The 13,132-nt window shown below is 51.3% G+C and overlaps 1 protein-coding gene across 1 annotated transcript; it reads left to right on the top strand.

The window, feature by feature from the left end:
- Nucleotides 1–628: 628 nt before the first annotated feature.
- Nucleotides 629–1,483, top strand: LOC131093257 (olfactory receptor 14C36-like; the record flags this gene model as incomplete). The annotated part of the gene is made up of 1 exon (XM_058040389.1): nucleotides 629–1,483. A coding segment is annotated over exon 1 (855 nt), but the record flags the coding sequence as incomplete, so codon positions are not given.
- Nucleotides 1,484–13,132: the final 11,649 nt, after the last annotated feature.

Below are 13,132 nucleotides of genomic sequence, written 5' to 3' on the forward strand. Positions count from 1 at the left end.
AGGCTTGGAAGTGTTCTCCTTGTGTGGTGAGGATCCTGCATTGCTCAGGACTGCTCACAGCATGGCATTTAACTGCAGAACATTTCCAAGTAGATTATAGAGGGAGCAGAGCAAGGCAGGGGCTGCAGGAAAGGGGAAGTCCTGCTTTTTTAATCTATTGTTTTGGGTTACCTGATTGGGATATTGACCATAAATATTCATTTAAGTTCAGCTTGAGGCAAATAAAAAAAAATATCTCTGATCTAAACAAATCAGGCAGTGACAGAAATCACCACCAGGCCCCTCAAAGGCAGCATCACTGTCGCTTTTCCAGCCTCCTCAGCATTCCTCTGACATTCCTATCAGAGCCTGCAGAGCCAGAGCTGCCCCTGGGCAGTGCCAGAGCTGGGAGGGGTCTGCAGGGCAGAGCTGAGACCCCAGGGCTGGGCTGGGCTCTGGCACCTCTGGCAGGGCCCAGCCCTGGGCACAGGGAAGAAGCTGCTGGCAGGGACAGCTCCAGGCAGCAGAGCCCTGGGCAGGCAGTGGGGGGAAAGTGCCCCCAGGCTGTGGTGGGATATTTAAAGTCCTTTCCAAACCCAACTATTCCATCATTACTTTTTCTGCAGGTCCCCATGCCAAGACAGAAGAAATGTCCAACAGCAGCTCCATCAGGCACTTCCTTCTGCTGGCATTGGCAGACACGCGGCAGCTGCAGCTCCTGCACTTCTGCCTCTTGCTGGGCATCTCCCTGGCTGCCCTCCTGGGCAACGGCCTCATCATCAGTGCCATAGCCTGTGGCCACCACCTGCACACGCCCATGTTCTTCTTCCTGCTCAACCTGGCCCTCAGCGACCTGGGCTCCATCTGCACCACTGTCCCCAAAGCCATGCACAATTCCCTCTGGGACACCAGCACCATCTCCTACTCAGGATGTGCTGCTCAGCTCTTTTTCTTTATGTTCTTCATCTCAGCAGAGTTTTATCTCCTGACCATTATGTGCTATGACCGCTACGTGTCCATCTGCAAACCCCTGCACTATAGGTTCCTCCTGGGCAGCAGAACTTGTGCCCACATGGCAGCAGCTGCCTGGGCCAGTGGCTTTCTCCATGCTCTGCTGCATACAGCCAACACATTTTCCCTACCCCTGTGCCATGGCAATGCCCTGGGCCAGTTCTTCTGTGAAATCCCCCAGATCCTCAAGCTCTCCTGCTCCAAAACCTATTTCAGGGAATTTGGGCTCATTGTTTTTAGTGCCTGTTTATCATGTGGTTGCTTTGTGTTCATTGTTTTCTCCTATATGCAGATCTTCAGGGCTGTGCTGAGGATCCCCTCTGAGCAGGGACAGCAAAAAGCCTTTTCCACCTGCCTCCCTCACCTGGCCGTTCTCTCCCTGTTCTTCAGCACTGCAGCAATTGCTCACCTGAAACCTTCCTCCATTTCCTCCCCATCTCTGGATCTGGCCCTGTCAATTCTGTACTCGGTGGTGGCTCCAGCCCTGAATCCCCTCATCTACAGCCTGAGGAACAAGGAGCTCAAGGCTGCAGTGAGGAGACGGATGACTGGATGCTTTCAGAAACATTAAAATGCTGGCCAGTTTCTGCAAATCACTTCTAATAACAGTAATCTTTGAAACTTCTGGTTTCTTTTATTTTGGAATTTTTTTCCTCTGTTTTAATTTTTAAATATTGTCAACAAAAAATATCATTGTTTGTGCCATTTCTCATTTTGTTTCTCTCCACCTTCCCTGTGGCCACAGACTGTGTCAATGAGGAGCTGCGCTCTCAGTGGCTTTAAACGAAATAAAGGATCTCCCAGCAGAGTTTTCTGCAGAGATGCCCTTTTGTTGCCTTCTCTGGAGCTGCAGCAGCAATGTCTGTGTGCAGACCTGGGGGCAGATCAGGGCTGGCACAGCAGCTGTGCCCAGCAGCAGCAGCACTTGGTGTTGCCAGTGCTGCTGCTATGGTCCTGCCCCGCTGCCCTGGTGGCCCTGGTGTTGCTGTAGGGCCTGAGTGCTCTCGGGGCCTAGCACAGCCCTGGGGGTGGCAGTGCCAGGGCTGCAGCAGAGACAGGCCATGGGCACTGCTGGGGCAATGCTGACGCCTCAGGCCAGGGCCTGGGGGCTCCAGGCTCCTTGCCCAGGCTCTCTCAAGAACACGGCCAGGCCAATGCTCAGCACAGAAAACCCCCCTGAGCAGACCCAGGCTGGCTGTGGGCATGCTGGGGGCAAACAGCATGGCTGGGGCTCTGCAAAGGCCCTGGGGAAGATGGGAAGGAGCAACAGAGCAGGGGCTGATCCATCCCCAATGCACTGCACAGCCCCGGGCAGCATCCCAGAGTGTCCTGATGGAGCTGCCAACAACATCTCCCCTCTTCAGCCCTGGCCTCTCCCCCAGCTCACGCAGGTGCCCCATCCTTGCAGACACAGACATGGCAGCACTGGCTCAGGAGCCCCTGTTTGCATTGCACAGAGCAGGGGGAGCACCCCCATGCTGTTGCTGTGGGGAAATGAACCTGAGGGAGCAAAAATGCTATCAGCCCCTGGGGCCAGCAAGGGCTGGGGGACACCAGGGAACCCACTTAGCTTTGTCCTGGCCTATTCAGTCAGCCAGATAGTTTGTTCCCATCAGCTGGGAGTTTCCTGTGCCACTGCAGACACTGTTGCTCAGAGCTAGAGCTGTCTGGTAGCCGTCCCCAAACTGCCCTGAGCATTTTCTTTTCTTCACCTTTGCTTTTTTCATGGTTTGGGCCTAGCAAAGCCAGAGCCCCCATGAGTATACTTTCTCCCTGGTGTCTGCTGTGAGATGTGACCAGGAATAAGCAAAGCAGGCTCCAACTTAAAACATAAAGAAAAGTTTATTAACTAAACTACACAAAACAATTACTAAACTACACACAAAAGAAAAAGAAAAGAAAACACAAGGAAAATGAAAACCTCACAAAAACACTCTCCTCCTCCTCCCCCCTAAATTCCCAATACAATACGTCTTCCAACATAACCAGTTCTGGGTCCAGCACCACCCTTTAGAATGCTCAAACTTTCAGTTCCTCAAGAGGAGAGGGAGTCCTTCCCTGTGTCGTGGTGGCCTTTTCTGTCCTTGTTCCGGTGCTCGCACCACCGAACAGGGATAATGACTGCTTCCAGGGTTGTCTTTTTAAGGATGCTTTGTCCAGTTCCAGAAAAGCACAGTATCTCACCTTTGGGACATCTGTCCCCCCCATATTTTATATACCCCCTGGGGCCGAGGGATACCCACACTGAATCTTCTTTGGCTCTGGGACATTTCTCCCCCTGGACTCAGTCTCTGTATCACACGGAAACATGGCTCTGTCCATGGCTACACAAAAGAGTCCAGCATAAAATGCCACTCCATCTTCTCCATCTTTCCAACATCTCTCACTCTCTCTCTCTCTGGTCCAGACCTTCATCACTCATCTAGGAAGGGTTAATGTTCTGTAAGGTTTTCATTGTCCAAAAAAGGGTTAAAAACTCCTCCAGGTGGCTGGACTCCTGGCTGCAGCCCCCACCCCCATCTCCTCAGCCGGGCTGCCTGCTGCCAGCACATGTTTACTGAATTTCAAGGTAATGACACAGGCACAAGCTGCACTCTCTCTCTCTCTCTCTCTCTCTCTCTCTGTCTCCAAGGGGGGGGGGGGGGGGTGGCTGCCCGATGTCTCTTGGGGCTCCTCCACCCCTCCATCTTCCAAGGCCTCCTCACCTCCCATCTCTGTCCAGGCCCAGGCCTACCACATGGCTGCCCCTCCCCCGCCCAGCAGCAGCGGCTGGACGGGGGAAAGGAGATCCGACCTCCGTCCCTCGAAGTCCCAAGAGAGTCTGCCAGGGCTGAAGCTCTGCTTTTAACCCCTGCCTGTTCTCGGAGGTGTGTCCAAAATCCCACTGGCTACACCAGGTGCCAATATCAAAATCCAAGCACCCATTGGTTTGACCACAACATCCCAGAATTCCCACTTCTTCCTGGTCAAACCACCACAGCTTTCTTTACTCTTCCTGCTGCAAATTTCTTCCTGTTGCCCAGCCCTATTCCCTCCCCTGCAAACAGCCCATCCCTGTTTGCCCTTCCCTCTCTGGCCCCACTCCCCAGTGCAAGTCCTGACTTGGCACCATGGGAACGTCCCTTGGGCAGCAGGATCATCCTACAAGTGGTGCAGGAATTGTCTGCAGGCTCCTGCAGTGCCTGGTGCTGCTCCCTTGCCAGAGGGACCCCAGGCCAGGGGGGCACATCTGGGCTGCTGCGTCTGGCTCTGGGGCTCCCTGTTCTGGGCAGTGAGGAGGAGCTGCAGAGGCCCTGCAGGACTGACAGGATGGGCTTTGGGGCTGGCAGGAGAAGCTGAGGGACCTGGGCTGCTGGAGCTTCTGAAGAGGAAGCCCAGGACTTATCCTGCAACTACTCCAAGGCTGGTTCCAGAGAATCCCAGAATCAGTAAGTTTGGAAAAGACCTTGGAGGTCATCAAGTCCAACCTGTGCCCTGACACTACCTTGTTTCCCCTGAGCCTCCTCTTCTCCAGGATAAACGACCCCAGCTCCCTCAGCTGCTGCTCACAGGACTTGTGTTCCAGACCCCTCCGCAGCCTTTTTGCTCTTCTCTGGACATACTCCAGCCCCTCCATGTCCTTCCTAAACTGGGGGGCCCAGAACCGGACACAGCACTGGAGGTGCTGCCCAACCAGTGCTGAGGACCAGGGAAGAATCACTGCCGGGCTCGTGCTGGGTACACCATTTCTAAACTGTAGGAGTGTGTTTTGCGGAGAAAAGAAGAAACCTCACAACTTTATAAAAGTTGTAAAGCTCGGTATGTTTATTCACGGCACCGGACACATGTGGAGAAAACTCTCCTCAAAAGGCATGCGTACCCCTGAGAACTTCAGATCTCCTTTTATCCCCTCTCAAATACATATGCATGCAGTTTCACAATAGATTCATACATATTCATTTTTATGGGTTTCATGTGACTTTTACCACTAGTTCCTTTTCATCAGAAAGAATTCCGAGGTCAGGCTGACTTGCCCTTACAGCAGTCCCTGTCTCTCTCTATCATCTTCTGTCTCCTCCCCTTTATCTCTGTCCTTCGCTGAAGTAACTTCACTGAGCTTAGGCCTTGCAGTCTGGCTAAATAACTACGGTTTCTAACCAGAACTCAACACAAAAATGTACATTTCACCTAAATTAAAATGGATTTCTATCCGAGAAAATATTTACTTTGCTTCAAGTGCCAGGAGTTGGACAAGAGAAATGGTGGGGAGGGTGTGGGGACAAAGTGTTATTGTCAGTCATGAAGGGTCCTTATTTTCATATCTGTTCTGGGTGCATTAGAAAGTGCTGGGGGTCGAAATCGATTGGACATTGCTGATAATCTATCTCTTAACAGGAATAGAAAACGGGACAAAATTATTTTTTCTGCATTGCTTTCAATACCCTATATTGACTTTCAATATACTTCTGAAATGTTCCAAATTAACCATAAGACAATAGAAAACAATTTATTGCTCGGGGCTTTTCTAGTTCAGGTGTTTTGAACAAACTTTTATGAGTCTTTTTCCCTTATTTCCTGAACTGAAGAGCTCACAAAGGAGGAGGCCTCAGGAGAAGGAAAATTTATCAGCAACCTCCAAGTGGCTGAGGATCCATCCCCATCAGAGCAGCAATGAACAGAAATAGGCACAGCTTTGTGGTTGCCCCACCTCTGGCATGGGCCCTGGGCCTGGAGCAGAAGCAGCTCTTGAGGGCCCAAAGGCCAGGGCTCTTGTGCTGCCCTGGGCAGATGGGATGGCAGCAGGGGCTGCAGAGCTCTCAGCACTTCGGGCAGAGCAGAGCAGAGCAGCCAGGGAGCCTCCTTTGGCCTTGGCCAAGCCCCTTCCCCCATGGCTGGGGCTGAGTCCTGTGGCAGCTGCAGCTGCTGCTGTGCCCTTGCCAGGGACTGAGGCCGTGGGGCAGGGCCCAGAGCAGCCTGGCCTGAGCAGAGCTGTGGGGCCAGAGCCGGCTGGGCTGGGCTGGGGAGAGGCCCTTGGTGCTGCCCAGAGCTCAGGGCAGCTGGCAGAGCTTGCAGGGAGCTGGGCTGGGCTCCGAGAGCCTGGCCCAGAAACCATCAGTGTCCATCTCAGCCTGGCTGAGCGTGCAGGGGCAGGACTCAGGCCAGGCCTTGTGGGGCAGGGCCAGCACTGTGCAAGGCATTGCAAACAGGCAAGTGGCCCAGAGAAGAGGCTGCTCTGTGCCCTTCATGGCATGGACAGAGCAGGGAGGGGGCCCAGGACATTTGTCAGCGCCAGACTCTGTGCCCAGCCCTTGGCAGCCCTGGCTGCTGAGCCCTGCTTTGGCCTGGGCTGAGTTTGGCTGTGGCCCAGCTCCATCCTCCTGCAGGGCTCAGGGCCTGTTTCTGGCCATGGCCAGCCCTGGCTGGCCTCTCTGCTGGCCCAGAGGCCAGCGGAGCCTGGGGCAGGGCTGTCTGCGCAACCCCACAGGTGCCAGGGGCTTTGCAGGAGCTGGCTGAGGCTGCCCAGCAGGGAGGCCATGGGGCACAGAGCCCCAAGGCTGCTGTGGGCACCACGGCACAGGGGCCGTTCCCAGCCGCAATGCTCCTGGCCTGGGCTGGGCCTGCACAGGGGCTGGGCCACCATGGCTGGGCCAGCACAGGGCCACAAAGGGGCCATGCAGCCGCTACCGGGGCTGACAGCAAGGCCAGGCACACACAATCAATTGCTGAGCATGGCCTGCGCTGGCCAGGCCTGACTGTGCCAAAGGCAGAGCTCAGCTGCCCTTGGGAGCTGCAGCAACACTCCAGAGCCCAAAGAGCCTCCATGGCTGTGCTGGAGACCAAGGCTGCAGCAGGGAAATGCAGGGCTGCTGAGGGATGGGGTAGGCATTCAATTCCAGCACACACCTCAGCTCTCTGATGGTCCCGGCACCATGCTGGGCCCTGTTTCGGACTGAAGCAGAGCAGATGTTGAGGGGACAGGAGCCCTTTGGGGCTTTTAGTGACCTGCAGCTTGCAAGGTGCTCTACTCTCCCTCAGGTTCTCTCGGAGAGATCCAATCCCAGCTGGGCACCTCAGGGCACAAGTGGCACTGCCTGTTCATGGGCACACAGCTGATTCTGCCTGGAAAGGGGCACAGGTTTAATACCTGTTCTTTTCATAATATACAAGCAAATCTTTATTATCTTGGTCATTTAAATAATTTTAAGAAATGGCAAAATTTTCCCATTAGGAACAGGAATTTCCTGGATTCTTCTACTGATGGCAGAGAAGAAATACTGATCTCTCCCTCTTCCTTTGCCACCAACATTCAGTCTAATATTTAATGACCCCCTTTTTCAAGTGTTTCAAGCTCTCTGGTTTAAATGCCCATGTCTAAGGGCATCTCCTCAGTAGACCAGCTGGAACTTTATTCTTCCCATTGCTTCCAGATTTTCTCCTCCAGATACTCTGTGGTCATTCATGTGCCTCTCAGCTGACTGCTTTCATGACTCCTTGAGCTTCAAGGAGTTGCCCAATCTTTCGAAAGTGCAAATAAATATCTCAATAATCAACATCCTAATTGTGTTAATATCTATCACAGAATTGTGTTTTCTTATGTTCTTGTCTAAAACTTGTTCCTGTCTGGAAATCCTCTGGAGATGGAGGATATGTCAGATGATGCTGGGACATCCCAGAGAGGTGAGGGAAGAGCTGTGATGGTTATTAAACTGTTCAAATGTTCAGCTTGTGTTTGTTGGCAAGATACCTTTCTATAACTGTGTCACCAGGCCCTGTGCCCAAAGGACACAAACCTGATGAGTTGTGGCTCCCACTGCAAGGACACTTGGACCTTGGCTCTGAGAAAGAGAGCTCTTCATCCTCTTTCTCTGTTTTTCTCCCTCTGGCATGGAGGGAGCTCCTGACTTCAGTGTATGACTCATGTGTGCAAAGAGCAAATCTGGGCAGAATCAGGGCAGGGAGGATTTGGGGGGACCTTGGAATCTGTGCTGGGCACAGAAGGTGTTTTCCATTGCTCTGAGAGTCTCTGCTGTGGAAAGTGGATTTAATACCAGCAGAGGAATGACTTTTGCATTTGATGGAGCTGTGCCTTCCCTTGGCTTTGTTGGCTGACAAGAAATGAACATCCCTCTGTGTCTCGGGCAGCTCCTTCTGCAAGGAAAGCAGGTGGGAGTTGGAGCCAAGGAGCTGAAAGCTGCAGGTGCAGCCTTGGCTGGAGGGAGCTCAGATTTGCACAAGGCTGCTCTGAGTGCCAGGGCTTGGATTGGGGGAAATGGTGGGGTGGGGGTAGGGACAGAGTCTGATTGATTGTTAGCCATAAAGGGTCTTGATTTTCATATCTATTCAAACTGCATGAGGAGGTACCTGGATTCAATGTCAGCTGGAGATTGCACAAATCAATAAATTAACAGGAAAACAAAACTAAACAGGATCTAAAAAAATCTTTTCTCACTGTCTTTTTAAATATCATGTATTCACTTTGAATCACTACTGAGATCTACCTAACCACAAACGATTTGAAAATTAAAATCAAATTACCCCCAGAGGCTTGGCTTGTTAAGGTGTTCAGAATGTTAATGAGCCCTTGGACACTGAATTCCTGCACTGAAGAGCTGAAGGCTGAACAAGCCTCTGGAGCAGTGAAATTCAGCAGCAGCCTCCAAGGTGCTGAGGATGTCAGCAGCCCCCACTGAGGCCATCCCTGCCCAGACACCATGAGGGAATGGGCAGACAAGGAGAGCATCCCTGGGGCTGGGGCAGCACAACTCAGAGCGGCTCCAGCTGGGAAATGGAGTGTGGAATGTGGCTGGGAAAGCCCTGCCTGGTCTGTGCCGAGCAGGACAGACAAGCCCCGACTCCCATCCCCCAGACTATCTCTCAAGAAGACATTTAAAAGGAATTACAATTACTTGTGTACTCTGAGTTTAATTCATTGAAGAAATACCTAGAAGAGAGTCTCAGGATCTCAAAACAACCAAACAGCATTTACTGGTAATTTTATAAAATCAGAGAAACTTTGGCAAAAGTTTTATTATGACATTGTAGTGGTTTTGTTTTATTAATTTAAGATTTGTCTAATTTTGAGATTTCTTAATTAATGAATTGATGAGTGTGGCGGGTTTTAGTGTTGGTTAATTATTTATGTATGTATTTTGTTGTGAGATAGGATTGCAAGAAAGTTAAAGTAGGCCTTAAATTTTAAAAGGGTATAAAGAAAACTTTATTAAAAGTAAATAAAAGAAAAAAGGAAGTAAGAATTAAAATAAATTCTTTAGAACAATTTTTTCTCTTAAAAACTTTTTTTACTGATAATGTAAAGAAAGTAAACTTAAAATTTTTAGTTAGTTTACTACTTCTAGAATAGTATTCTTTAAGTTTACGTAGGGAGAGCAGCTTTTGTTCTTAAGGTTATAGAGATTTTTACATGAGGAAAAACCTTTTTTTGGTGGTTCTTAATTTTGTCATCTGCAGCGGTGCGGCAGTGGTGTTAGTGTCCTAGTTTTTTTGCGGGGCGGAGTTCCCCCGAAGTCCTTTTGCCTTTTCAAAGTCCCAGAATTTCCACATAAATGGGCAATCAGGCATCCAATGCCCTACTTTGCCACACAGGTGGCAAGGGGAGTTCCCCTTGTGAACTGTCCTGGGGGTGTTGGGTCTGGGCCGATAGTCTGGAGAGTCAATGTCCGCATCCACTGGGTTGGCATCTGAGACGTCTGCAGCGGCTACGCAGTGGGGCGGTGGTCTGACCCCCTGGTCGAGGTCTCCGGAAGGAATTGATAGTGGAGCCCTGGAAAAAGTTAAGGATAGAATCTAAAATCTAAGGCTTTGTGCTTTCCCAAATCCACTGCACCTGCGTAAGCAGGATGATAAATTATATAATTGTTAGATGTGATGATTGTTTAGTAAATAAATGTAATTATTATATAACCATAAGAAGAATAGTGAGAAACTATGTTGGAAATTCAGAAGGGCTAAATTTATGTATACAATAGAACAATATAAGTTTAATAATTAACATGTAAGTTGTATAACAATAGAGTATAAAACATGATCATTTTGGATGTATGGTCGGAATCAGATTTGGGTTGAATATACCCCGATTCCCAGAGCTCTTAATAAAAAGCACTGCATATAGTCCCCGTGATTATGTGTTTTTGAACGCTAACATTTTGGCAAACCCGGATGGGACCCTAGTGAGTGCTGCTGAGCGAGTTCGCGACTCGATCACGCTCCAGCCAGAACTGAGGGATTCTCAGGGAGCCCATCAGCCGCAATCGCTTCCACTGCTCACAAACATCTCTGCACAGGGCAGGTGGCCATGGCACAGCCCCCAGCCAGGGTTCCCCTCTGGCTCTGGGCACTGACACCAGCCCTGAGCAAGGGGCCAGGGCAGCTTTCCATGGCCACCAACCACCACAAGGGCTCGGGGCATTGGTTGCCATGGTACCAAACCAAGGAATTGGTCCCCGTGGCCATTGCCATGGCACCTGGTGGCACCAACGAGTGTCACTGCAATTGTACCTGAAACAGCCCTGGCACCACTTTGTCCCAGGGTTGCCATGGCAGCTGAGGGCAGCATGGCTGGGGCTCTGCAAGGGCCATGGGGAAGATGGGAAGGAGCAGCAGAGCAGGGGCTGATCCATCCCCAATGCACTGCACAGCCCAGGACAGTGTCCCAGAGCGTCCTGATGGAGCTCCTAACAACATCCCTCCTCTGCAGCCCTGGCCTCTCCCCCAGCTCACACAGGTGCCCTACCCTTGCAGGCACAGACACGGCAGAACTGGCTCAGGAGCCCCTGTTTGCATTGCACACAGCAGGCGGGAGCACCCCCATGCTGTTGCTGAGGGGATGTGAACCTGAGGGAGCACAAATGCCATCAGTCCCTGGGGCCAGCAAGGGCTGGGGGACAGCAGGGAAACCACTCAGCTTTGTCCTGGCCTCTGCAGTCAGCCAGAAAGTTTGTTGCCATCAGCTGGGAGTTTCCTGTCCCACTGCAGATGCTGTTGCTCACAGCCAGGGCTGCCTGGCAGCCACCCCCAAACTGTCCTGAGCATTTTCTGGGCTTCACCTTTGCTTACTTTCCTCTTCCTGATACAAATGTCTTGCCATTGCCCATCCCTGTTCCCTCCCCTGCAAACAGCCCATCCCTGTTTGCCCTTTCCTCTCTGGCCCCACTCTCTATTGCAGTACCTGACTTGGCCCCATGGGTGTTATTATTATATTTCTAAAGTCCCATACTGTTGTTGTTATATTTCTAAAGTCCCATACCTCATGTCCTCGGTGTTTTCTTATACCTAAAGACCTTCACAGCACAGACTCCTTCTTCTGCATGTTTTTCCTTCTTAGTCAGAGCATCCACAAGGCTCTCCCTGACTTGCCAACCCACCCCCTTTTATCCCAATTATCTTTCCTAGCCGCAGCTGCAGCCCAATGCAGGACATCGCAGCTGCAGGCCATCAAGAACAACTGGGACTTACCTGGGCAAGGCTTTATACAGATATTGAAGTACAATACAGATATCTGACTAGGACTCAAAGGCCACCTGTGGGATCTCAGCACCTCAGGATGGAGGTGCAGAGTGGCCGAGAAAACCCTTGGGAGGCTCGGGAGTCCTGGAATGTTGCCAGAAGTGCCTGGTGGCAGGACTTTGACCCTACACAGGAGATGACACCTGTATGAGGATGGGGGGATTTCACTGGGGTGAATGGTGAAGGGATAAGTTAATTAGAGTGTAGAACACAGGGTTTAGGATTTCTGTACAGGGGGGTCTAAAGAAGTAAGATGGAGGATTTGGGGCGTGTCCTGTCCTTCTTCTTCTTCTTCTTGGCCTCCATCTTCTGTGGTGATGGTGACACTTTGGGATTGGTCATTACTAGAAGTGCACCGGTTAATAAGGGTAGAAGGTATTGGGGAAAAATTATAAATATTGTATACGTAACTGCGGGTATAAAGATAAGTGACCGCCCCGGGGGCTCGCAGTGTGCTCATGGCTGGCTTGCTGTGCAGACCTCTGTTGGGCTGAAAGAAAATCTTTTAGATAAACAATTAATAAACACCAAGACCGAGAAAAGATCAGAAGTCTCTCCTCGTCCTTTGAAGTGCCGGGCTCTCCAAGGCCACCCTGGGCCTTTCCAGGCCACCTAAACAGCCGAGAAACCGACAAGTGGCGTTCGCTGTGTGGGCTACTCCCCACCAACCCTTTCGGGGGGGGATCAGCCCTGAAGAGCTGAAGAGCTGAAGAGCCAAGAGGGCAGCTCCAATCTAGGACGAGTTCCCAGGAGAGCACTGATAGCTCCTGAGGAGAGAAGCCTGAGGAAAAAAGAAGAGAAAAAAAAAAAAATGGCCAGAAGAGTCTGCAAAAAACAGCAGTCACTGAGAATTACATCTCTCAGCTTCTGCCGAAGACAGTTCGTAGCAGAGCAGCCCGGATCGGAACCGGAAGGCGCCTCTGGATCCTTCTCCTGTGACCTGCTAGACAGAGACCGGGAGCCTTCGGACAGCTCTGACGACAGATTCGGTGAGAAGGTCAAAAAATAAGAACATGGGGACTACACTCTCCCAGGAACAAAGGGAAATTTTGTCCGCCTTACAAGGCGTGGCTCAAGCACACACAGAAGGGATCCCAAAGAAAGAATTAAAACAGCTATTGTTGTGGGCAAGGCTTAATTACCCACTTGCCGAAACATGCCTGCTATTCGAAGTGGGGTTTTGGCAGGAAATCAATAGGCATTTATATTTCTTAGCGACAAAAAAAGACGAGACAGCGTTAAAGCTGCTCTCGCCGGCAAGGGTAATGCTGGAAGGGATTTCGGTAGAGTCAAAAAGACTGGAAGAGCAACGAAAAGTTGCGGCACCCTCAGAAGGAGGAGGGGAGCAAAGCTCTGGGAAAAAATTAGCTCTGTCCTCAAGAAGCCAGGGGGAAAGGGCTCTCGAGAAAAGAGAGCAGGAAATAATATTAAAGCCCCCGGTCCCAAAACCCAGAAACCCCAGAAAGCTCCTAAAGCGTCCTGAAACTCCGGAGAGTACAGGGGAGTCAGGATCGGAAGGGGGGGTGCAGGGGGCAGAGAAGGGATCGGGGGGGGCGCTTCCTCGCGGGGGACATGGCGCGGCAGCGGCGGAGCAGGCGGGGAGCGCGGGTGAAGAGATACTGGGAGAGACATGTTCCGG

Source organism: Melospiza georgiana, chromosome 24, assembly GCF_028018845.1.
Source record: "Melospiza georgiana isolate bMelGeo1 chromosome 24, bMelGeo1.pri, whole genome shotgun sequence".
Classification (NCBI taxonomy): domain Eukaryota; kingdom Metazoa; phylum Chordata; class Aves; order Passeriformes; family Passerellidae; genus Melospiza; species Melospiza georgiana.